Source organism: Atractosteus spatula, chromosome 5, assembly GCF_055471065.1.
Source record: "Atractosteus spatula isolate fAtrSpa1 chromosome 5, fAtrSpa1.hap1, whole genome shotgun sequence".
In the NCBI taxonomy this organism is placed as follows: domain Eukaryota; kingdom Metazoa; phylum Chordata; class Actinopteri; order Semionotiformes; family Lepisosteidae; genus Atractosteus; species Atractosteus spatula.
Genome location: NC_142710.1, coordinates 56,448,374 through 56,475,306, shown reverse-complemented (window position 1 = coordinate 56,475,306; position 26,933 = coordinate 56,448,374). Strand labels below are relative to the sequence as shown.

General features: G+C 40.1%; 2 protein-coding genes across 7 annotated transcripts in view; both read left to right on the top strand.

Annotated features, from left to right (window-relative positions):
* The window catches only part of slmapa (sarcolemma associated protein a), a 68,622-nt gene extending 56,383 nt beyond the window's left edge, over nucleotides 1–12,239 (top strand). For 3 of the 5 annotated variants that reach the window (XM_088915433.1, XM_088915435.1, XM_088915437.1), the window contains 7 exons: nucleotides 2,014–2,139; nucleotides 2,417–2,491; nucleotides 3,780–4,085; nucleotides 4,697–4,814; nucleotides 6,090–6,261; nucleotides 6,631–6,765; nucleotides 9,359–12,239. In XM_088915433.1, the coding sequence (XP_088771559.1) occupies nucleotides 2,014–2,139; nucleotides 2,417–2,491; nucleotides 3,780–4,085; nucleotides 4,697–4,814; nucleotides 6,090–6,261; nucleotides 6,631–6,765; nucleotides 9,359–9,451 (1,025 nt within the window). In that variant the 3' untranslated portion in view covers nucleotides 9,452–12,239. Of the gene's footprint in view, nucleotides 1–2,013; nucleotides 2,140–2,416; nucleotides 2,492–3,779; nucleotides 4,086–4,696; nucleotides 4,815–6,089; nucleotides 6,262–6,630; nucleotides 6,766–8,762; nucleotides 8,854–9,358 lie in introns of all 5 variants that reach the window. The other 2 variants (XM_088915434.1, XM_088915436.1) reach the window with 1 other exon arrangement.
* Nucleotides 12,240–19,917: 7,678 nt separating this feature from the next.
* The window catches only part of flnba (filamin B a), a 110,350-nt gene continuing 103,334 nt past the window's right edge, over nucleotides 19,918–26,933 (top strand). For both annotated transcript variants that reach the window (XM_088916782.1, XM_088916781.1), the window contains exon 1: nucleotides 19,918–20,297. In XM_088916782.1, coding sequence (XP_088772908.1) covers nucleotides 20,006–20,297 — 292 coding nt within the window. In that variant the 5' untranslated portion in view covers nucleotides 19,918–20,005. The remainder of the gene's footprint in view (nucleotides 20,298–26,933) is intronic.

Here is a 26,933-nt window from a genome sequence, read left to right as displayed (position 1 = left end):
TTTTAAACCACTATTTCTTTTCACGTAAAAACTGTTGTCCTGCTTTAATTGTAAGCAGTTACTCATGTCACTAAAAAGTTTCCTAAAGCCAGTGTATTGATATTTTGTTTTTATACATTGCAGATTAATTTTTTTTTAACAAAGGGTATTTGACCAAGCCAACATTTACATACTTTTTTACCTGTAACTGAGTACCTGGAATTAAAATTTAGACTGTTTTGAGGCATAAAGGTTCTCTTCCATGCAAGTTTGTGAAAACAGAAGAATATAAGCAGAGCTGATTATTCTGTCCCCTTTGATAGAAGCTGATCCAAGGATCATATCCCGACATTTTTCTTTAAAAAGTCACAGTATGGAGTTCAACAACAAAGCTTGTTAGATACTCCCCCAAGTCTTCATGTTAAGTACTTCATGTTTTCAGTTTTAAATGTACTTCCACATAGTTTTCGCTTCTGTCTGGGTTTTTGGGGTATTCAGGCTGACCTCATTATGAGTTGCTGTGTAAAGGAGACTTCTACTTACTGGCTGTCTTGCATAGATTATGGGAAAATGTTAACAGGCATATGTGAAATAAATGTTACAAACAAGACAGGCAATTTGGCCATTCTTGGGCATTTGATGGGTAGTATTGTAATTATTCAATAATTACATTAAGCTATATATACAGTGCCGTGAAAATGTATTTCCTGATTTCCTCTATTATTGCATATTTGTCACACTGGGTGTTTTCAGAACTTTATTAGATAAAGGGAACCTGGGTGAACAAATAACACTTATTATTAAATTTATTTATTAAACAAAGTTATCCAACACCCATATCCCAGTGTGACAAAGTAATTGCCCCCCTTACACTTAATAATTGGTTTCGCCACCTTTAGCTGCAATGACTGCAACCAAATGCTTCCTATAATTCTTTCACGTTACTGTGGAGGAATTGTAGCCCACTCTTCCTCTCAGAACTGCTTTCATTCAGAAACATTGGTAGGTTTTCGAGCATGAGCCGCTCGTTTCAGGTCCTGCCATAGTTTTTAATCTGATGATCATGTCCAGATTTCATTAAGAAAAAGCTCAATTTACTTACAGGGCAATGAATCACGATGTGGGTTGGTGTGATCATATGAAACCTGTGCACATTCTGTTCTCTTTTTTTCTACTGGTGATGACCACAAAAAATGGATGTGCTAGAACATTAGAATATAGTATTTTTTTTTTGTTCAGGTCTAGAAGATACAAGGAAACTAGTAAGACTTGTTTGCATTACTCTGTGATGTGGACCCGCATGCACATCCAAAATAAAAAATAATTCAGAAGATAGTTGCTCTTGCACTTTTCATCTACAGTATGTGGGAATACATGTCTCCTTTGCTATTGTATGCACAAGTTTAGGTGACGTCTCTGAAAAAACTGTGACCCTTGTGCTTTGATCCATATTGGGTTATACAGGCTACAATCTCCTATGTAAGCCACCAGCCCAATGAGTCACACATGGCTGGTTTGAGGTTGGGTCATTTTATTAGCCAGTTGTGACCAGGGTGTTCTAAAAGAAAGAATGCAACTGGCAGAGTGTCACTGAATTAGAATGATCATTGGTCACACAAGGTCTTAACTTTCTAGAGTTTTCTAGCCCTCTCAGTGACACCAATCTTTCGGTCAGCTGTATTTCCTCTTTGGAGTGCTGTGCTGCTTGCACTGTGACAATAGATGAATGACTGTGACAGAAGGGTGTCAGAGGAGTATTTCTGTATGTCTTCATTCTCCCCGAGCCATACATGGGTATCATCAGTCTTCATTTTAAATGGGGTGGATATAATAAATCATTGGCAATTCCAAATCTGATAGAAATTAACTTCAAAATGATTATTTCTGCTATTGCATTTCTGCACAGGTATGATTGCTGAAGATCTGCAGTTTTCAGTGGAAGACTGTACTGGTTTGCCTGCAGAATTCAACATGAAAGAGTACTTAGTTTATTTGTGTCTCTGTCTAACAGCTTGTGTTCTTTGTTTTTTGCAGAGGAGCTGCAACGAGCAAACCTGGAGGCCGGAGACACTGAGCAAGTGATCCAGCACTTGCACAAGGAGCTGGTGGAAGCACAGGAGCTGGCCAAGACCGGAAAGCAGAAATGTTTAGAGCTGCAAAGTAAGAAGGATGACGTTTCAGAACAGACGGCTTGTCCCGTCTTTGAGGTGAAGGACTTTGGGAGCCAATGGGAATCCTGAAGTGTCTCGATCTTTCAGAAACACTTCGGCTGTATTGCTTTCCAGATTATTATTTTTTTTAATTTCAAAATGGTCTATTGAATTATGTAGGCATTATGCATTGCATGAAAATGCTAATGATAATAAGAGGATGCTGTAATGCTCGAACATTACATGAAGAGAAAGAAATTTGATTTATTTTGTGTCCTTTGGTACAGCTCTGCTGGAGGAAGAGAGAAAAGCTAACAAGCAGCAGACTGAGGATTCTTCAAAGCAGATCCAGTTTCTGCAAGGTGTGATTTAGTTTCATTTTTAAATCCTTAAAACTATACATGGGTGAAATTGGTGTGAAAAAGATCAACAGTTTGTACTGTGATGGTGTAAAATTTACAGCTAATAGGCAATTTGCCAGTTTTTTAATTTCTTGGTAAGCAGTTTTCTTAACTCTTAGGATATTCTCTTTACCAATTTCCTGTAGTCTTTTTAACATTTTTCAGAGTTAATTGCTGCAGCCGAAGTTGAGACTGTGAGCAGAAGAGCACACAATCAGTGATTTTAGTATTGCAGTATTACATGGAAAATTTGGTCATCTGGCCATTTTGGGGGAAAAGGGGAAAACACAATCTAATTATGCCCTCCTTCCCTCAACAAAAAACCCTTACAAAACCTTGGAGTGCTAAGACCTGCTGCAAACAAGTCCTGTCAGAACACCACAGAAGCTGATGAACATGCAGAGCTTGAAATAACTGGGAGCAATATGTCCATTGCTCTGATGCCTCCTTAAATTATAAAAACAGAGACTGAGGCGAAAGTTACCTGTAAACCCACAATTAACTGCCTATCCATGCAGGTCATTGTCACAGACTCACATCTGGTCTACATCCCATACATATGCTCACTTATTATGTCAGTATAACTACAACCGAAAATCTAAAAATCTGACTGAAACAGCAAACAAATGTTCCCTTTGGTGACTGATGTTCAGGAAAGGGTGCACCCAACCAAACGTTGACAGTAGGAACAGAGTATGGTTAAAAAGTTTGTAAACTTGTCCATTACGTGAAAATTTCCAGCATTGCAATATATCATTTTTGAAATGCAGATAAGACCCTTTTTAATGTTTTATGCTACCATTTCCTTTTTAGGGTCCAAGAGTTCCAGATGAGGTCTGAGTTCTGTTAAGCGATGATGCAACTCGTTGCCAAATAGACATATTAGAACATTTACAGTGAACGAAAGAAAACTGTGGTTGCAATCGTGCGTGGCCTTTGTGCAATGCATGGACTTCATGCTGTACAGTTCTTCACTTTGACAACTTGTCAGCTTATGTGAAATAAGATACCAGAATATTTTTTAAATTGGATATTTACCCATATCAGATCATGGATTAAAGATAGGTTAGCAGATAAAAGTTAAAATTCTTTGCTTGTTGTCTTTTAAGATTTCATCATTCTGAATACACAAACAGTGTCACTTATATGAAAATCAGACCTCCAAAATGAAGAAGGCACTGCCTTTCCTATATCTTATTTCTGCCTCTGTTAACGTGCAGTTCGTTCCTAAGTGCCTTTTCCACCACAGCCCAGCTGCACAAGCTGCAGGGAGATATCGAGCTGCTGAGGGAGCAGAAAGAGAGCGACATCTCCAACACCCGGGATGAGCTGACCAGCGCCCAGGAGGAGATCCTGATGCTGCGCCGTGCCACGGAGGCGGCCACCAGGGAGCGGGAGAGGGAGATCGCGGCGTTGCAGGGGGACCTGAGCACGGTCAAGGGGGAGCTGGAGAAGTGGCGCAAGACGGCCTCCAAGTACGAGGACGAGATCAGCACCCTGCAGGCCAGCTTCCAGCAGCAAAGCCAGCAGAAAGTCAGGACGGCCGAGCTTCAAGGTGAAAGACCATCCCAACCACTGCCTTTACAGCTAGAGGACCTGATCACTGCTAGAGCAATAAGACTTGTTTATCAAGAAATGTGTTAATAGTGGTTTAAGATCCCACATACCTCTTATTTTTCCTGGAGTGTGAAAAAATAATGGTACATAGCTCGGTGGAACTGAGAACATTAAACTCCTGCCACACAGTCACAGGCTGAAAACCTATTTCATAAGAGGCCAAGCTGCATCCTCTTGCACAACACAGATTTACTCAAGTACAAACATCACAGAAGATAAGCCAAGACACTTTCAGTTATTTCTCTTTGATTTCCCTCTGCTTGTCTCAGTTTTAAGCTTATAAGACATTGATTAAGGAGAGCTTCATTGAAAGACATTTTGGTGTTTTTAAGCTAGTATATAGTTTGTCTCATTGGTAAGGAATTTCCCCAATAAAGGCTGTGCTAGTCTGTGAAACTTAAATTCCAATTAATCTGACTAATGGGTCTTGCTGTGGAAGATTGTGCTCGACGTTAGTTTAAAATGAGCTGTTTGGAGCTATTAAAATGAGCTGTTGGGAGACTAACGGGAATGTACGTTTATTAAACTTGTTTCATTGGATTCTTTCAGGCGAGCTTGAGAAACTGCAGGAGGAGTGTGAGAGCCTGCAGAGTGAGTGCGCTTCTTTGCGCAAAGAGAAGGCGGTTCTCATTGAGAAACTGCAGCAGCTGGAGAAGGAGCTTGACAGGCAAGTTTATCAAGTCCTCGCTTGTACTGTCCTGGTTTGTCTTTCAGCCTTTGGTTCTGATCTTATGATGCTTCACAAGGACCAGGAAAAGGGAGTTCACCCTTGAAGGTTTTTGACTGATTCCAGGTGTGAGTGATGAGAAACGGCCACATTTCTCAGTCAGACCCATTACATTGTCCTACAGGCCTAGGGCTGCATGTTGAATGTAAGGCTATCTGATTGTATTCTGTTGCTATCCCAAATAAGAATGGTAACTATGTACTGCCTGTGCCCAAGTCTTGGCTATTAGTAGCACCCTGGAGTGTATTAGCATTTCCTTTCAGAATGGCCTGCTCTGTATGCTCCCTTTGAAAATAGAAATGATTGTTCAATAACTGTCTAACTGAAGCTGTAGTGTATCCTCTTCAGTAAGGACAAGATACCAATTATGCGATCTGTGTATCAAAGTGATACCCTCCCATCCTGCTTTGAGTGAGGTTTACCTAGATAACAGCAAAATGCCAGAATCTGTTTTTCCAGGCAAATACTCATTAGGAATAGTAGTAATGTGCTGTCTCTCTCTGTAATTGTGGCATCCTTGTGATTTTTATCTTCTAATTTCACAGGGTAAGTATTTAAACAGAAGCCAGCTTTGTACCTCTTTAAGACTATAAAATACTGTTGTTGGGTGTGGTCCAGTTGATTTTTCCTGACTTCACTCCTTTTGGATAATTCCTGCTAATTTCTGAAAATAGAATCATTTTGTAGGTTCTCGGAATACAACAACAGGTTATGTGTGCAACAAAGCAGCTTCATTAATAATTGATAAAATTCCACTGCTGATACACTCCATTGAAGCATGTCTTTTTGAGCTTGCTCTTAATGTTCTGTATATCAAGACTTCTAAACAAAACTGGAGGGCATTTACCACTTAGCTCCACTGTAATCTCGTGCTGTAAACACTATATATAGGAATACTTCATACATTTTTTATTCTGGTTTTGATCCTTTACTTTAAACAAGTTTTGAATGAAAGGTTTCCATTAACATGGGCCTGAGGGTACTTGATGTGTACCATGCGCATTGGACAATTTGATCAGCTGCCCGAAAAAAAGACATGAATATCATTGTCCATTCCTTATGCCTGATGGAGTAGTTATGACCGGTTCACGCTGACTCCCAATACATTTTTGCAGACCCCCTGGGGGAGGACAAAGGAATGAATGAGAGTTAAAGTAACAGTTGATTATTAAATATAATGATGTATCATTATTACCCATCGTCCTTTGATTCTAGTTCTCGGGCGCACAGTGCCGCCCTGAGCAGTAATCTGAGTGCCCTGGAGAAGACTCAGGAGGATCTCCAGTGCAAGATAGGGGCCATGAAAGAGCAGCACCAGCAGGATGCCAGCAGCCTGAAATCGCAGCTGGCAGAAGCTGACAGCCACACACAGAGCCTGCAGAGAGAGGTATGGTAGTTTGCAACAGGTTTATTATTCCAGGTGACCCTTAGGTATTTGAAACGTGGTTTAAATGCATGATCCTGTTAGTTTCTTTATAGATGTTGAATATATTACGCAGACTCTTTTTTGCATTATTTTGAAAATCTTTTTTTTGTAGATTTTGTTGGCCTGTGAAAGTTTTAATTCAGTTATTACATGTAACAGTTTTTTTCTAATGTGATCAAATTAAACGAAGAACGAATCATATTGCTTTGGATTTATCAGTGTAGTATTTAAAATGTTTGAAGGAAAACGAGTTGTCTGCATTCTTCCTTGTTGTTTCTGCTGTCCTCTCCTCTGGAGAAGCTCCAGTTCCAAGTTTTTTTTTCTCAACAGTTTGAGGAAACGCAGACTCAGCTTTCTGACCTGAAAGAACGTTATGAGAGGACGGAGCAGGAGAAACAGTCTATCAGTGATGAGCTTCAGCAATGCAAAGTCAACCTGAAGCTACTGCAGGAGAAAGGAAGCAATGTAAGTGAGGCCATCCTTCTGCGTAGTCAATACAGCTTCCCTTCAGTCTCTACTGAGGAGCTCAGACTGAGCAACTGTGTGTTGAGTGCCACTGACCTATTCAGAAAAATTGAGAGGGTTAAGTGTAAGAGCTTGACTTAATGTAAATGTCTGAAGTCATTGGATTGCAATATAAACACATTTCTCTTTAAATTGGCTGTTTTTTTACATAATCCAACAAGTAATTCTATGTAACGTTCTAGCATGTGGTTGATCTCAGTCCAGTGCAGAAAATGACCAATTGTTGACATACTGTACAGATCTGTGAAGGAGAACGTAGAAATTAGTGTTACTGTGATATAGAACATCAAAGCTGTAGAAAGTTTATGTATTTTAACAAGTAACTAGCTATAAATGAGAAGCAGAATATATTTAGATGAAGAATGGGGTGATGTAACAGACTAGTGTAGAGAATAATGCTTACATTAAGAATGCATGGCTTTCAGTCAAAACTGGAAATGATAAACTGAACAGTTGTGAAAATTTCTGATGTATTGTGGATAAAAAGAACACAATTTTGTGACCGTGGATAGAGGTCTGTTTCCATCATAAACATAGCTGAAAAACAAGCTGTGATGTGGTTAGATATGATAAACACATGCACACAAATGCATACAGATCACCATACTGAGAAAGAATTCCATTAGCTCTGCCTGGGAAAACTGATCTGGTGAAGGCTTTTATCTCATGCGCTGTAATCCAGACACTGCAGGATGAAGCCAGCAAAGCACTGAAGTAACCTCACTTGCAGAATGGACAGTGCTGATTATTTTAGATTTATGAAATGGTGCTGTAAACTCAACTGATGCAAATTGGGATTGTAGGGTTTGCGACACACGCGAGGCTCCATCAAGACCGGCTTTCCTCATTGTCCCAACATGAACAGAATCGGGTTTTTGGTTTAGATTTTGATTCTTGCAGGGTCCCCACTGAAGTAGACTGCTCTTTGTGTCCATGCTGTCTGCAGTGTGTAATTCCCTGTCAATCTTCAGAAAAAAACACTGCCTAGAGTAATACGTTTTATGTGTAACAAGTGTTTTATAGTGTGACATTCAGCAAAATGCTGGATTTTATTTGCTTTGTTTGTCACTGTATATACATTGGAGGTATGGGATATGTTCAGGTATTGTTCATGTAATGGCTTAATTCGGCATTAATAGTGGTGAAAAGTATAGTGTTGGTCTGACGATGGCCCTACTAATTATGAAGTCCATAGCTCATGAAGAGAAAATTGCGTTATGAAATCTTAATTTTTGAATATCTGTACCATTGTATGCAGGTCCATAAGGGTTTTGCCCCTGATTTAATGCTTTCTGTTCTGTTGAATGATTACTATTTACTGTTAAATATATTGTCTTTTTTATGTAGTAGTGTCTCTGTATGATGACAGGAGTCTGTACTCCGCATTCTTTCATAGGAGAGTTTTTGAATGTTCTAAATACAGCAGTTGTCTTTTTTCCCCCCCCATCTGTGAAGGCTCCCACTGTTTCATAACCGCACAGCCCAGAGTGCACCGCAATGCACACACATGCCTTGGCTTTGAATTCTCACAGTGCCTGTTCTTCCCTTCACTGCTAAGGAAAGAGTTTACTGCCTCCTGCATGGGAACAGCACAGCCAGTGTGTGAGAGGAGGGAGAAATTAAGCACTGATATCAAGTTAAAAGTTGCCAACAATTAACTAAAGTCCTCTGGATAAATGAGTCTTTCCATTTTACGGGAAAAGAATACCATTTGAATTATTGAACCATTGTTCTTTTTCTTCTGGTGTCTGTTCTGGTTCACAGCTTCAAAGTGTAAAATGTTTTTTTTTTTTGGTTTTGTTGCCTTTGTCCGACTGAAATCTGTGTTGTATCTGTTGATGGCTCCCCAACCTTTTGGTCCCATAGGCTGGTGCCCTACAGCTAGTTTCTGTTAACTAGCATAAATTGATTATTTTAATATCCCTTCCCTCCTTTAGCTATCCATATTGCAACAACCTGTCCAAGCCATTTTCATCGGCCTTATCCTGGCTTTCCTGTATTGGTGCTTCGGCCCATTGTGGTAGAAAGGTACACAGAGCTCCTGTTGAGTCAATGTCTGTGTGTCTGTCACCTCTGTGTGTCATCCTTGTGTAAGAAAAATGCATGGCAAAAGTGTTGCACATCTGCCTGGATCAAAATCCTTTTTGGAGCTTTAGAAACGCCCAGGGAAAAAAAAATCTTTCCTTGAAGCACACGTCTATTAATCATCTAACATTTGTCTGTCTTGCTTGGGATCACTAATGTGAAATTAATCCTTGCTTCAGGTTTTTTTTTCTTTTTTTGGTTTCTGTACCAGGGATTGAAGTAGTAATTCTCAAACTTTTCCACCTTCGAAAAATTAATTTCTGTATCTGGCTTTTACTGTCGGGATGCAGACAGAACTTAAGATTAGGGTTTTTTATTTCCCAATTTGGTAAGGCACTCTCCCAGTGTCAGGGTGTCACGCCCCTTCGCTCATTATAGGATGGGGGAGGGGTCTTGGCATCATGTTGGGAGAGAGCTGACGCCTGTGTCTGTGCTTCTTGTTTTTCAGAGTCGCTGGCTGCCCTGGATGCCTGTAGTGGCCGTGCTGGTTGCCGTGACAGTGGTAGTGCTTTACCCAGGGTTGTCCAAGGCCTCTCCCTGAGCAAACTCCCATCACTCCCACAGTGCACCATCCTCTCCATAGCCTTGGCTTCTTCAACACCAGGACACCTGGGCCTGCACTCCACCTCCTTACCTCTTAATGAAAACACAGCTGTTTGAGAGTATACCAGTAGGGTCTCTGCTTTAACTGTATAAAATGTAACTATATATATATAGAGGGAATAAAAATTGTGACTTCTACTCTAGATAATACTTTATCTGCAGTTTTCCTTGTTATTTTTTTTCAGTTTGTTGGGAATCTTAATATGGTGGCCTAAACTAGGCTTTTTTTGGTACCAAACTATTTTTGTGAGTCTTAGATGGATTTCTAATTTTTGGAATGTGGTTCGCCACATCAGGCAAGAATGTGGTGTTCCAGATATTGGTTTCAAAGCCAATGTCTGCTTATATACACAGGGCACAAGGGGTTAAGTGCCTATCTTAGCTACTAGGTGCATAATTACACAATCCATTCATCGTTGATGTGCCATTCATGTCCTTACCATGGCAGGTCAGAGGAACAAATTATAAGAAGTAGCCTAGGGGAGGAAAAGATGACAGCACTGAATAGGTGGAAAGAAAACTCTCCTCTTAGTGAAAATATATGCTTTAACCAGTGTGTTTGGAACAAAGTATCTGTACATTTTTGTATAGTACCTTTAGAACTAACAATCATACATTTTAAGAACACTACATAGTCACTTTGCTAGGAAAACAAAAGTTTATTTTTGCATTTAATATGTAGTATTGAGGCACTTATATAAAGTTCTAAGATGTTGGCTTCGGTATATTCTTTGTTTTGTGATATCTTGAACCTGAGCTGAGACAGGGACAAAACCCTCTGGGCACCAAACAGTGTAGTTTCAAGTGCAATCTTACCACATGTAATTCACACATCCGCTCCACATGTCAGGGCTGCATGGCTCTGTTCTACAGAACCGCAAGTATCAAGCTCTTCTTTTGCATATAATTGACCAGCCAACCTTCTCCAAAAGCTGAAAATTGTTAAACCATCTGTTGTGATGCAGTTTCACTTAAATCATTTTGGGTGGTAGTACAAGCAAATACTTTTAGACTGTTTTGTCATTATGCTCTCATCTTAAAAGCGACGAAGAGCCCGTATAAGGTTTATCAGGTTTTTACTCTACAGCCCATATTTAAACCAACAAGCAATTATTTTAGTCAAGGGGTGGTAGGGTTGTGCTAAATTAAGTGTCAGTGATTAAATTCGGGTGGTGGATCAACAGTAAATATTCAGTGTTTGGCTTTACCTTGTGTCTGTGCATTGTTGTAAGTGAACAGCTCTTTTGGGTTATGGAGCCAAAACAATTAAACTTGTTCCACAGTTGATAGCCTTCTCATTATTTTAATAACACTGCCCCTGCTTAAATTTCCAAACGAAAAGTAGACGGGTGAAAGAGGAAATGACAGAAAGCAGGAACACTACATCTGGATTGCTTAGTTACATTGTTCAGAAAAGCACTGTAACATCCAACCTCTCAACCGGCCTTTTCCAACTCTGAATATTCACCAATTTTATGCAAGACACGTGCAATGTATTAGCTTTCATTTAGGAGCTGGTGTTTTTCTTATGAGCATGACAACCTTTCAACCGTAGTTAAGAAACTGCAACTAATGTGCACCCTTTAGTCTGCTCACTCCTTTGTCACTAGACTAAAGAGATTTTAGTCAGCCTTAGTGTGTGTGAACATGTGTGTGTTAATTTACACGATATATATATCTAATAAAAGTGATGGAGATAGTCACACATTCAGTGTGCTGCTGCTGAGGAACCTGTATGGAACAGTCTGGACATACTTTCAGTACTACGTTAATCCTCCTTCCCCTTTCATTTGTTCTGAAATTTGTTTAATGTTTTCAAATTAAAGCTTTTACCATATAAAGTTCATTTCTTTTTTACAACTCTTTAATTTTTTGATACTGAGGATAACAATGGTGCATGCACTTTTAACTACCTGTATCTTAAAGGATTTATGGAATGTATTGCATTTTACTAATTTTATCAGTCTGGAACTGTTAAAAATCTAACAATTGTTAAACCCACTTCTCTGTAGATAAAGGTTATTTAGTAGTAGCGATAAAGCACTTTGCAGAAACAAGGATTTCTTGAAGCCATTTCCATTACAGCACAGTCTTTCATCTGCAGACCTTTTAAAGTAAATTGCATGCACAATATATTTGCAGTGAAACTGATGCTAAAAGGTTAGAAAAAAATGCTCAATAAAATCTGATACAACTTAATTCAAAAATGTAAACTTTTCCTTATTCAATACCCAACATCTTAACATTATGAGCTTAACAAGGCAAAACATCTTTTAAAGGGGATTAGGCTTAGTGTCTAAAAAGTTTGAGTAAATAGGATTGTCGTGTATAAATTACAAACTTTTTGGAGGGTTGGTGTATCTAATGCTTTCTTTTAAGAATTGTCAGGTGTGTTCTGATAAGTCATTCATTTGTATAAGAATATCTACACAAACTGTAAAAATAATTACATGGTAGTTTGCTTTGACAATATCAAGTACAAAAAGCCGCCCAGCCACACACAACTCATGCCAATGGTACAAAGAGTACCGTCTGTACATAGTTTGTTTGCAAATATTGTTCTGAGATGCTGAACTTCCGAATTACATTTTTTAAGTAAATAATTGTTTAAAATCTATTTTGTAAAGATATGGAAAGTACAATAGAATTTCTGGAGTACAGATTAAACTATTTGCACTAACACTTGTGATGTGCATGATTTTAATAAAACAACTTTACTCTCCCTCCATGCGTTTTGATTCATTATGCATATTGCAGGGAAGACCACAGACTACAGGGCTGGATTTGCTTTTAGTTAAGAGTACAATAAGATCTCCTTTGGGATCAGCTGAAGCAATAAGTTCGCCAAGTAACGTCTTTTACACATTTTAGTGATGAAACATTAAGTTTCGTCTAAATTATAGTGTTTAGAACAGCCTCTGGCCCTTTTCTCAATTTGTCTAGTGTATAGTTTTCCCCTTATATAGTAAACACTGTGTTGTTGGATCATAGTGCAAAAGTTCAGATTGTGCAAATGAATTGACATGCATTGAGTAAATTCTGGGCCTGTTGTAAAATACTGCCAAATCTACTGGAGAAAATGTTGGTATCGATTCCATATTTTGTAACTGTGATGAAATATTGGAACTCAGATGACTATCACTTATAACTGCAACTATTCTCATGTTAAGTACTTTTTGGTATAACTCTAAGCTTTTAGGAGGTTTGATGTTTGCTGAACAGTATCTCACTGTTAATATTTGGCAAAAAATTGGTCTAATTGTGCCTCTTCGAATTCTGAGGAGCTATTTAGCATTTTGGCAAAAGGATGTTTGTGACTTTAAGAACTTGATTACTAACAATTGGATCATTTTAATTCACCTTTGATTACTAAGCTCACTAGAAGCTATTGAAAATAGAAGTTGAATTCCCCATGCTATGTGAGACAGAAAGAAAAAAGCAAAGGAAATGTAACCGTTTAATTATCATAGCAGTAATTGCTAGGAAATTTGGCGCCTGAAAACTGCTGGCGGTATGGTTATAAAACCAACAAATCTGTAAATAACACATTTACAGCAGAGGGCTTGGGTATCATTTAAAGATGGTGACTGTGCGTTGTGTGCGAATGTGGGAAGAGTACAGACTATGAACTAGAATCAGAACTCCCAGCGTACACAGGGTAAAGAAAAAGGGTTTGGAGAGCTATGGGCATTGGAAGACCAACCCTTTCACATACAGAGCTCCTCTCCGCACAGTACATTACAGGTGAAAGAGCCTTCTATCTGCATGACATCTGCACTGCTAATGGCCTGCATCAACATTCAGATGGTGGTCTCTTTATACCACCCTTATTAATGAGCTTTATTACTTAACCTGGACTCTTTCGTTGTTTTAGTTTGCACATGAAAACCACATGCCTTGAAAACCCTCCTTTTCTATATTTTTGTTGGAACTGAAAACCTTTGGAGTGTGGAAAATGTGGAATCGTAGCGCAGCTTTCAACACAAACACCAGGTGGCAGCACTTCACACCATGGGAAAAGGCTTTATAAAGTTGTTTCCACATATTTGCATTCTAATACTTTAATGTGGTTCAATGTTGGTGGTGAATATATCTTTATCATTTAACGTGATTTTCATTTGAATTATTGATCCAGTAAATAAATGGACAAACAAATGCATTAACCTATAGACATTAACTTGAATATGAAATGCTCTTATGAAAGCTATCTTATACACCTGTGATTCATGCATGTAGATGTTTATTGCTGATTGTGTGGTTATTTTATTTCTTAAGATTTGTACAGCAAAATACTACTGAGGTCTGTGGAAGCCTTGTCTTTAACTTTGCAAAATAGTGGTCTACGAGAAGTGAGGATGGCATAAAGAATGTTTTAAAACCAACAGAGTATTGTGAAATAATTCTTATTGGAGGTCTAATTTAAGACTAACAAGTTCAAGTTGATGGAATTTAACAAGCTGTTAAATTCATTTAGCTTCAGCTATAACTTTGTATGGCAGTATTTCTGGAAGGTCAGAAATGACCTCCCTTCCGTTTCTTATAAATGAGCGATTAAGTGTATAATCATTTCCCTTGTAGAAAGAGATCGTCTTGGATTATTCCTTGAGGAAACAGCGTGGTACAGTGATAAGTTTCAACTGTGAAAAGCGAGGAGAGAAAACAGGAATTAATGGGCAAAAGAGCTGATTAGCCAAAGCCTTTCAAAACAGCATCCTGCTGAAGTTAAGAGGCTGCTTCTTGCCTGAAACATTTTTTAATCTCTTATTCGTTGTGAACTCAAGTGCGTGTTCACGTTGCATTTTGGTGGAGAAACCAGCGTATAACCACTGTAACAGCAGGGCTACCTTTGAAACTGCTAACACAGATCTGGGTACTCCTGATTGGCAATGTTCGCCATTCAGGCACTCATGTCTCCCTTTTCTGTTTGGTGAGGCACCAAAAATGATGCCATTTGCCTTTGACCAGTATGTGCTGAGGGACATGATTCACACAGCACCAGAGACATCAAGAATGGGACCAGAATATGATGAGGAAACAAACTGGTGGGCATTTAGAGTGGAATTCACTCCATTTAACGGGGGAGAGAGGGGAAACCAAACCAGTTGCAAAGTTAATTATGTTCCTCCTATAAAATTCCTACCAAGACATTGCTGGTGTGTGTATGACCTAGGTCACTGCCATCGTGTTGCCAGGCTTGCCCTTTCTGTGACCTGTCTACATCTCTGAGCAGGCTTTCCACAGCAACCACAGAGCACGAGCACATTTCCAGGAAGTGCTCATGGCAGGGTAAGCAGCATGATTGGACAGAAAGTGCACAGAAGCCTGAGCTAATTCTGGCTCTCCCTCTTAAAGTAACAAGAGGGGATAACTGGGTGGTGTACAGAATCGGGGACTGTCATTAGGCTCCATGTTGTGTAGATTTGCACCTAGGGCAGCCACACCCCTTCTCCCATATTCCTCTAATGCCTTTTCTGCTCATCTAAGCAGTGGGCCTGCCCATTGTCAGACTGTCGCCCTCGGCCTCCAGTACAGGAGAAAGACATTTCATGTGCAAGACACCCACAAAGGCAGTACACACAGGAGCAGGTACCACAGCAGACCAAGAGATCTGGTGGTTAGGCGTTTCAACTATTTGTTTTTCGATTTTGACACAAGGCTACTGGTCATCTGCTAAAGTGAACACTGCAGCACACTCAGCTACACCGAGGCGTGTTATGTTGATTCGAACATACTTGCACTGGGCGTAGTACTGGAGATTAGATAAGGTCGAATGATGGAATGACTGGTGTGAGGAGACTGGGAATGCAGGGAGTCGAGGTGAAATAGACAGAACAGCTGCAGAAGCGAAGACTTTGTCCGAGTGCTGCAGGTTGAGAGTTCTTTAGCCAGAAGATTGAAAAGAGGCATCTACCTTCAGGACCACAACTTTAGCGCCAATTCAGCAAAAGACAACTTGCACCTCTTCACAGAACATAGGGAATAATATGAGTGAATGGGAATATCGTATAATGTAATTATTGCACTTTTTTATGACCTGTCTGAACTTCTGGATTATACAACAGTGTATAGTTTGCCAAATTATGTATAATGTCTTTATTAGTTATGTATAACTATAAACAACTCTTATGCCCAGGTGTGGCTCAGTTAACAGGTAAAATCCATTACAGAGGTGTTGGGCAAGTGCAATGCATTGTACTGAGAGGCTCATTGTTCTAAGAGTCATTTTGACTACAGTACATTTACATCCACAACTTTATAACTTAAAAATAGTCTTTACGTGATGAGCATGTACCATAATATTAGGAACTAGGACTGTCCCCTTATCAAAATTCTATTTAAGGCTTGTAGATCCCCTGGAAACACATCCTCATCCAGAGGCTCTCCGGCTACGCAGAAGAATAAGAAAAGGTTAGGAAACACCTGCCACATCCCCTACAAGCTGCTTTTGATGTCCACAAAGAAAGGCCATGCACGTTATTCAGTGGAAGTTCAGTTTTGTGTACAGCATAGCTTGTTTATAAGGAGAGAGTGTAATTAAATTGCACATGCCTGTTCACCTACACCTATAAATAGAACTTGGTCCTGGTTAAGAAGAGGCCGTGAGGCTTCATTGATGATAACCATGTTTTCTTTATGTCCAATGGCTTCTCTTTAGTCAACCCAGCTGTGTAAGTGGTAGGCAGAAATTGCTGGTTTGTGAGAGCATTAAGCTGCAGTGGAGATCCATTCCCATCTAAAAGAGCTCTGTTATATATACAGCATATGGCTGTTTTTATTTTCCCCCATTTATATAGCTAGATACACAGAAAGACTTTTATACAGCTGTGTATACAGTATGTGTACAAGTGTAGAAGGTACAACAGCAGTGTCTCTCCTGGAATTTTAACATTACTTTCCAAGTCCCCAACCTTAAAATGGACTATACTCAATCAATCAGCTGCATGAGCTTGGAATGAACTTTAACCTGACTTTTACTGGATTTGGTTTTGCCTTGATCTACGAGTGCGGTATATTGTTCCAGGGCAGCTAATCTTAGGCTTCCCCCATCAATGCCCAAGTGAAGAGACACCTAGTGTTGGGTTACCTTGCAGTCCGGAATCTGGGTTAATTACAATGATTAGTCAGCAAAGCAATTCACATAAGCAAAAACATCCCCAGAAGAAAAAAGTCAGTCAAGAAGATATCCAGCAAACTAATGCTGAACCAATGGGAAACCAAGATGATGTAAGTCATGCTTTTAAATACCACACAGCGTGCCAGACTTTTGTTACAGGAATGTTACAGTAGGTAGCAAAACAACAGAAACTGCTCGAAACTTGTGGCACTAAACGGTTATCATTTCAGGATCTGTCAAGAGATCAGAGTGAGTTCAGAGTCCCTTCAACAGTGGCCTGATTGTTCTGCTATCTCCTACCTCGCTAGAACAGTTTTAAATGTGATCACTAGCTGAGCATTAAGGCTCACTTTCAATTGTATAGCACGTGTAACTACTGTTCCACAAACAAGAAACTCTGTTAGGACTGTATTTACCACCTTGCTAGTGAATCATAAAACAGCCAAAGGAGATGTGAGGAACCATATTTTTCAAGATGCAGTTTAAGTTGGTATAAAGCCACCTAAATGATTTTGGACGTTTTTAGATTTTGGAAAACAAATCCTGTTTTTAATAAGTGATTATAGACTTAGTTTTGCAAAAAGCACTATAAAGTTTAATCTAATTTTTTTTCATAAATAATTGGAAAAATGGGTTAGTGGACAGAAAAATAGGATTGGTTTTCCAGGAACATTAATTCATCCAATCATGTCATGTCAATTCTTTGGCTATTGCTTATTATGTGAATCATTCATTGAATTTAACAGCACAACTTACAGGTCTTCATGTTAATGCCCTGCATCTATACTGTTCAGCTTCTTTTATTTTTCTCATCTGTAACTGCATTTTGGAAAGCACCCATTTTCATATGTGAATGAGATTAGCCTTTACTTGTTTTGCCTGAATAATGAGAAATGAAGTAGACGACAAAATTAAACAGCTTTGAACACATCTGAAAGGATTTTATAGAGTGACGCCTGTCTTTGCTTGTGGAAATTCTTTGTAAATATGGCTGTTCTTTCTATTTTTAAACAACTGCTGAGCTAAAACAAAGCTTTATCCTATAAGGTTGCGCTCACTTGAGTAAAAACATATAGCGTTCAGCTCGAGAACACATGGTCTGTCAACAAAACTTGACAAAAAAAAATTATGTTCTAATACCATTGGAAGTGGAATTGTATGCGTCTTTGGACCATATTCTGTGAGAGAGGTAGGCAGAACTGGAGATCCACAGCCCAGTAGGTTTAACAGGTTAAGCTTAGACAATAAAGGTTAATTTCTGAAGACATACAGTAATTTAGTGCTTAGGCAGGTCATTTGTGTGATGAATTTAGAGATTCTTTGAAATGAACCACTGAGCATGCTGCAGAATTCATAGTTCATGGCAAAACCAAATTCACTAAAGGTTTAGGACCTTTGGAGTCACTTCAGTACTGCACATTTATTTCAGTAGAAAATAACCCGAAAGTTGGTGATCTTGGTACATGACTCAGGTGAAACTGTGGAGCCACATGTCATTTTTAGGAATGCCCTCATATAATGAAAGCTTTCGGAAATATAAGTTAAATGGAATGTACATTTCTTCTTATTAACAATACATAGGATAATGAATTTGTTTCATTTACAGGCCTTCCGACAATAGAATGATACATTCCACTGGAAAAAATGATTCAATCACTTGGTAAATTCCTAAAAACCCCAGCTTTTAAGAGCCCTTTATCTAAATGGTGATTAAGAGCACATCGTGCAACTGGCTGGACTGTTCTTCTCCAAGACAGCCCAGCCCTTCTCGGTCTTACTGTTTGGACACTGTTTGAGCCAATAACTCCAGTATAGGTTTGGCAGTATTGATCACACCCAGTGAACTATCGGCACTGCTTGAATGCGACACAAAAGCCTTTCAAAATGCAAAATCTGTTTCTCGTCTGACATGAAGATAAGGATTAATGTCAACAAAGGTGGGGGTGAAAGAAGGTGGTGTCTTGCCTCTTCTGGGAGGGTCTGCAGGATATCTATCATTGTGTACAAGGTGCGGCTCCTGCGTGCCCCCACCTACACAGCCACTACCTCATTGCATCACTGTAATTATCTACTTCATGAAACAAATGATAATTATTTAATTATTTCTTCTGAGATTTAGGATTGTTTTATTGACTTGTTGTCTGTTCGAGACTATGGGGACTGTAATCCTGGATTTGATCTGCTCCTGGTGCCCATATTGTATCGAATAGGCCGTTAGATGATTCACTGTAATTGTTAAGTTTAACCAGAGTTTTTTCCAGGGGTGCACAACTGTAGTGCTGGAGGGACAGAAGGATCAGGTTATCTTTCGCCCTGAGCCCCTAATTACGTAATTGACCTCATTACTTGTGGAAAAGGCCAAGTAAAAGCCTTCTCTTGTTCTTGAGAAGCTGGAGATTATAGAGCCCTATAAAAACTGCCAGTGACGTCTGGACCGGGGCTCTCCTTTATTGTCTTGCATTAGACAGCGAGAGGCATTAAAACGCAGAAAATGAGTCTTGGAAATTGCAATCAGCAGCATTTTGTTGCGTTTTTAAATTCTCTCGATACGTAATTGCAGTTGTATCATATGTTTAAAAAATAAATATTTGAAATATGGAGATGTAGAGCTCCTTTGTGTCACTTCAATTGTGTACATTTATTTAAAAAAAATAAACCGAAGGTTGGTGCTCTTGGATCAAAACTCTGGCGAGATTGTGGAGTTTTTTTCCCCACAATGAATGCACCCATACAATGAAAGCTTTCAGAAATGTAAATTCAGCGGATAACCGTTATTTTTTTTAATAATACGACAGCTAATGAATTTGTTACAGAAATTGTAACAAATGAATCGCAAGTGTAGCAAGAAAGGCGCAAGGCAATGATTGAAAGTTGTGTGGAATGTGAACGCTTATGCTTATGCTGACCGCTTTCATATGTTTTTCATGTACTGTGCATCTGACAACAGCAATAAGAGCGATATGAGTAAGTGACAATTACAGCTGTCAGATACAGTATGTCGCGACAGTACAATATGTCCAATACTTTTTACTGGATTATAAATACGTTTCTTTCTCTGCAGCCCTTGAAACGCCTGCTTTGATAATGTGTGTGCTTATTAATTGCGTCTTTGGAAAAAGAACCCTATTTTTTTTCCTAGTGACTTGGTTACATTCACAACCGCCTCACTTTTCGCCACTGACACTGAAACTGAATTTGACTTTCACTGCGGGAGGGGGGGGAGAGGCGGCGTCACCCTAACTCAGGTCCAGAGTTGCGCAGGCGCGACTACACATTGTGCAAGGAAAGACTCCGAGTTGCAAAAGGCACAGCGGTTCAAACGCTCGACGGAGAAGCCAGCCGAAACAAGTGTCCTCAGTGGCGAGAAAGGAACCCGAAATGCCGGTGACAGAGAAAGACCTGGCTGACGATGCGCCATGGAAGAAAATACAGCAGAACACCTTTACCCGCTGGTGCAACGAGCACCTGAAGTGCGTGAACAAGCGGATAGCTAACCTCCAGCTAGACCTGAGCGATGGCTTGAGGTTAATCGCTTTGCTGGAGGTTTTGAGCCAGAAGAAGATGTATAGAAAGTACCACCAGAGACCAACCTTTAGGCAGATGAAGCTGGAGAACGTCTCGGTGGCTCTTGAGTTTTTGGACCGAGAAAATATCCGCCTGGTGTCCATAGGTAAGTCACATGCCCACGACTTGCGGGGGGGGGGAATAGAAAACGGATCCGTGTGATCAGTTTCACCTGACACCAAATAAAACCGGGCGGATGCAAGCGAATTAGAAGTTTCTAAAATCGATTACACAGGTGCTCCGTACCTTTAAAAGCGGGTGTCTTTAAGTTGAAGTATCACCATTTCTTTAAGGTTAAACTGCACTTAGTTGCTGTCTGTGTAATGTATACCTTGTGCAAACATTATTCCGACAGTCCGAAGTAAAAGCGCAAACTCCAGTGGTAATCTGCATGCATCACCTGTACAAGTTAAATGGATATTTATAGGGCGAATAAAGTGCTGCTACTTTGCACTTTATTACTTAATATGGGATATTCATGTTAGTTATTGCATTGTCCTTGAATGGTGTGGTAAGCTATGATGCTGCTATTGATTGCACTGTACAACTAGTTTCAATGTTAAGGTACAACCTGAGTTCTAAAGTTGAATTAAAGATATCGGAATATCCTAATTTTATGTTTAACATGCTCAAATTGCGGATTGGTTTTTGACCGAAACAGAATGGGTGTCCGTGCACTGGGGTTTAGATTAAGGATCTGAAATCAGGTTGTGCCGCGTTCTTATGCGGTTGTGGCGTTTTTGTTAATACAGTACTGCAGAATGTGGGAAAGTGGGTCTCAGGGCGCTCTGTACCTATCACTGGCTTCGGTCTAGAAGCTGCGGAATTCACCTTCGACCCTGGGAACCTCTGATCTCGGGTATTTGCCGTAGGCGTCATCAAGAACCGACCTCGTTTGGTTTCCATTGACTGCTAGTTTAGACTTGGGAACCTTTATTGTAGTATATATATACTTTGCAGTAAAAAGCCATTTTAAGTAGATTATAGACCGTCCAAGCTAGCAAATTAGTAGCCTTCTACAGAAAAAAAAGTTTAGGATTATCACATTTTTACGCATTGTGGTGCAGCGCAAAAATGTAACATTCTCTTATCTACTTAAACCACAGGTGATCGTGTGAGATTTACTTTCTTCGGAAACAGTTTGGATTTACAGGATTCCTATAAAAACGTTTCATGTTTTTATAGGAATACAAGGAGGTATTTCACTTTAACACCTGTTGAGCCTTTTCCTATGATAAACTCTATTTTCCAGTGAGGTTGCGCTAAGAATACAGTTACTGCAGTATTCGCTACCGACTGGACTGGAAGCGCGCTATTAAATAGGGAATTTCACATAACTTGTGCCATGTATTTTACTTACAAACTACACGTTTGTAACTTCGTGCGCTCGATATCATCATGGCTGCGCATGAAGTTATCTTTTTTTCTAAATCACGTTTTTACGTATTCAAACGTTCCCGATTTCAATTTTCCTTGTTTTCGGATTGGGATAACTTTAATTTATCAGAGAAAACAAAGCTGCACGGGAATTAACGGAAGAAGGCATGCTGTTAATTTACAGACGCGGTTATGGGCTCATCACAGTGGTCATGATGACGCACCTGTTGTTTAAGACGGGGGGGAATTTATTCTTTTATCAGCACAGATACTTATCAAAGTAAGCGTGCCACTGTCTGTGTTAAGTCTAGCCCTCAATTAATCCGTCATCCAGGATGGTAAATTCGGGGGAAACCAAAACACAGGAAAACATAACCATGGAAACGCACCTATAGTGCGTGAGTGAAGGTCAGCTCGGAAGCCAGGTTCCTGCTGTCTCCATGTGTTGCTTGGAATGAGTAACTCGGAAACCCAGGAAGACAGGAAGCAGAGCTCACACGTGTTAAGCAAGGGAAGGCCGGAGATCGGAGATCTGCTCTCTGGCTTTTCAAATCTTTATTACGGAGACGAGTAGTCATTAAACACGCCTTGTGCATAATGCTCTCCAACGGGCTGAAGAGTTTAAAGTTCGAAAGTTGCATCGATCTCGTATTAAGCCGACCAATTCGCACTCTTATATTTTCTGATAGTGAAAGAATTTCTGCAATCTTTTATTTTCTTCTAATTAAATAGAGGAAAAATAGCAAGCCATGTAGGTCTGATTGATGAGAGGACTTACTCTCGTACCGAGGGCTTTATAAGGATAGAGTGTGCTATTCAAAGCACTAATAATACTGAACAATACTGCTCAGTGAGACTTTTTTTTTTTGTTGCGAAGCTTCTGTTTATCCTGTGAGTCTATTTATTCACACTGTTTATCTAAAAGCATTTCGATGGCAAAGGAGCAGACACCAGTTAGAACTTGGAGCCCTGAGTTTCATAAACTCATTTTGTGTATTACTTGGTTTTGTCAGATTGTGCTTTGTAAAGTACAGTACGTGAATAGTAGGATATGTGTCCTTTTTTGTGCAGAAATGACAGGCTGTTTACCTTTGCAGAGAGAAAACCACCATAATTTGTTCTGTAGAGTTGCTTTCAAAACTATTCCATGGCAACACTCAACATCAGGCAGGTGTATGAAAAAAGCATATTTTCAAGTCATCTCTACAATGGTGCCAAATCCTTTAATGAAGCCTTTAAACAACAGCTTTAATTCCAGAGTAAAGGGCACCTAGGACAGAGCTCTGAGATTGAATACCAAGTTCATGTGCTTTTTAAATGTACAGGAGTTAGCTTTGATCAAGACCTAAAGGATAAGAACTGGTCTCTTCCTGACCAAAGTGGATTGACACTTCCTGCTCTGTGGAAAAAAAGCCTTTTTTTCTCACCTTCTTGGTTTGTGGCATTAATGTCTGGTGTTAGACATTAATGCCACAAACCAAGAAGAGATCAGGCTGGAGCTCATAGACTGGAGAGGCTAAGCAAATAAGAGATAAGTGGAGAAAACTGGGGTGTTTTGAGACAGTCTGTGTTTAAGGAGAAACATTGCCAGGTCTACAGTACAGTTTTTATTCCTAAAACAGCTGATGTTTGTTCTGTTTCTAACTTTCATTTTTGTCTTAATACACTCTGTTGAATTTGAATAAACCTGTGGAGATGGCGTCTGTACCAGAGGCTGCCACATGTTCAAATCAAGAAGACAATAAAGACCCCCAAAAATGTGGGGCATCTACTTGACCAGTTTTGTTGGTTAATAAACTGATTTATTTTTATTACCAAGAGGTTCTTCTGACATCTAATATGTAGGACTGTACAAACTGCAATGCCTGTGTTATTTAAATCCCCTTTATTTAAATAGTCTAGAGATGCATCATTGCTTTTTATTGAACAGAACAACTTGTCATTAAAGGTCCCCGGAGACCCAAATTGGTCTGAAAGTGATTTTAGATTGGAAAACTGGAAGAATCAAGCAGTTGGACTTGAACAATATTAGCCCAATAAATTTAGGTGATTTTCAAATTCTTCATAACCATCTGTCTACCATCTCTTTTGACTAGCTAACATATGAAGGTGGATGCTCTGTCCCATTCGTGTAATATAACAGAGCTGTAATCCCCAGACCAGATGTTTTTGACATTGTCTGTAGCACAGCTGCTTGGAAATAATGCTGCTAAAATAAAATATCTGGTTGTGATGAACATGATCATGTAATTTAATTGCTACAGTTTAAAAAAAATGCATTGAGTTCACTGGATGTATGAATACCAGGGTCAATTTTGACACTTTTGGTGTTGAAAATTCTTAATGCCAAAGCATTGCTTACCTTTTCTGCAGAGTTCTGATACTGCTATTGCTCGAGTTGAATTTGATCCATGTCTGCATTTCAAAGCCCCTCTGTATTCTTTATAAGGGATGGAAACTACTAGTGAAAATGAGTATATCAGTATTGTGTTACTGTTAAAACCACATATGCCCTCCATAAAAGAAAATTTCAATACCAGAAGCTTTTGTCAAAGGATTTAGCACGTTATATAAGTGCATTACATTTTTTTTTCAGAAATAGCAATGAATGTTGAGGGTGTGAGACTTCCTGAAATAGCCACGGTGGCTTCTGGCTTGCTTTCCTTTGAGCGCCTTAGTTGTTCAAAACGAACCTTGGCGTAAAAAAAAAAAAAGAAAGATCTTTTAACAAAACGATCTTGATCTGGTCTGCGGAAGAGCAAATTGGATCAAGGGTGATTAGACAGCTCCCCAGAAATATCCACCTTGACCTCAGCCGAATCGGCTTCTGCTGGGAGCAGTTTGAGAGGTATGCATTACTGCTGCAGAGGGTTGGTGAAGGGATAGTCACATTATTACCATTTTGTGAGCCATAGTACTACTGTAGGTGAACGGGTAATTCACTTCACCAGCTTCACCAGCCTGCATGATAAACCATTCCAAACTGTTTTTCTTTAGATTTGCTTTTGTTTTTCATTTTGTTGCTGCATCAGTGCTCTTTGTCAGGGCTCTTCATTTTTATTTTGCTATGGCTATATTACTTAATGCCCAGTTCCTCTGCTGCTGGAACTGCAGGTGTGGATTCTAGTTACTGCTGCAGTGCAAGGTTAAGTGAAATATTATTAAATGCCTATTGACTGTTGGCTATTTATAAAGGTATTACAGATCAGTCGGGATGGGACTGAGCTCTGGTTTCATTCTTGTCAGTGAAGCGCACTGCTTCACCTGACTTGCTACGCTAGTTTCAAACTGGAGTGCCCTCTAGAAATACTGCCCTTCCCAAACCAGTTACAGTAAAAAAAAAACCCGGCTGTTTCAGGTACCGTGAGAAAATAAACCGCCCTGACTCGGAGCTCGGCACAGACTTGTTCAGGGAAATCTGCTGTTGGAAGATTTTAAAAGGGTTTAATTGAGGTGTCTCGCAAATGGAATGGTGACATCCAGAATGGTGGAGGAATTTGGTTAAATTTTGCTCTGATTTCTTTCCAAAATGTACCAAAGCTCTGCTTCTTCCCTTATTTCAGATGGCTAGGCTTTTGTGAACTCCTTCATTGGGAGTTGCATTAAAAGCTCACACATGTAAAGTATGCTGTATTATGCTGGAATGTTCATTTTTCACTACTTTTTGGAATTGTGCTGTAGCGCCCATGTGAGGCGCTCAACGTGGGCGCTTCAGTAGCCATGCGCATGCAGGGCGCAAGCAGGGCAGGCTGGGAACAGCGCCTGAGGGGCGGGACCTGGGGGAACGGGACTGTATATAAGGGGGCGGGGGCTGTGAGGCGGCCCCTTCTCTCCCATGTCTGTGTTGGTGTAGGTGCAGCGCTGTAACCCCTGTCCCTGTGTGTGTACCATTCCCCGCTTCTGGTTAATAAATGTGTTGTTCAACCCCTTTTCCTGAGTCCTACGCCTGCTCCATTCCACACCAAACCCCGCGGTCATTACAGTACATTTTTAAGCATGGTTTATTGTTTGAGACGTGAGATGTTGGAGTATTTTCAACTGATGTACATTGCCCCTCCTTTGGGATCCTTTTCATTGTCTAATCATGTGCAGAGATACACTGCTGGTCTTGCAAATGTGGAAGCTGAGGGAATTGACAGAAGGAATTGGGTTCCTTTCTATTGACTGGTAATTAAGAGTACACGGGACCTTCATACAGGGCCAACACGCATTTAAAGATACTTTCTTTGGCCCGTTAAGCATTGCAGCTAATTTGTAAAAGTTAAAATATTTGCTCTGTTTTTTAAAAATGGAAAAAAGAAGCGTGAATCGTTCAAAGTTGTATTGCCTGCTTGTACTGACAGACACACGCTGTGGTATTTATGTGTAATGGTGTGAGCTGTAGCTGGCGAGGCAACATGGCAACTAGAGCTTCTGCCTCACAGCTCCAGGGAGCTAGGTTGAGCTCTGGCCTGCCCTCTGTGGAGTTTGCCTGTTCTCAAAGTGTAGTTCTGGGTTTTTGCTTGGTACTCCAGTTCCCTCTCCCTTTCCAAAGACATGCTACCTAATTGGCTAATCGATGCCTCAGAATAGTTCCCTTGTGCTTTTGGATGAGCCCTGCAATGGCCTTGCATCCTGTCCAGGGTGTGGTGCCACGTTGTACCCTACACTTCTTGACTGGGAATCATCCCCCTTTTCTGGTAATGGATGGTAGATTTTGTTCCCCCAGCTACACTAGAGCTAAAGTAACTTATAATCCCTCCCTGAATGAAAGACAAGACTTAAAATATGTGAACATGTCCTGTGATGGACAAGTCTCTGCCGTTATGGTGGATGCTAGCATCCTGCAACTCACATCTGGCAACCCAATGTTGCCCAGCAGGTGTGAGCCTGGCCAGTACCTGGATGGGAGAACTCCTGAGAAAGCTAAGGTTGCTGCTGGAAGAGGTGTTAGTGGGGCCAGCAGGGTGCACTCACCCTGCGATCCATGTTGGTCCTAATGCCCCAGTATAGTGACGGGAACACTATACTGTAAAATGGGGCCGTCCTTCGGATGAGACGTAAAACTGAGGTCCTGACTCTCTGTGGTCATTAAAAATCCCAAGGCATTTCTTGAAAAGAGTGGTGTCCTGGCCAAATTTCCCATTGGCCTTTACCAATCATGACAGTAACATCTTCACACTAATGATTTTCCACAGGGTTGCTGGACAAAGCACGATTAAAATTGCTGTTGGATTATCCATAACGGTGGCGAGTTCAAGGCAGCAGTGATCGACTGTCTCCTATACCTTTGCAGTTAAATTGCATGTTTGAGTCTTTCGTAGTTAAGCGCTTTACACTGTCCTAGCTATGGGAGGAGAATGGTGTGAAATTGGGATAAATTCAC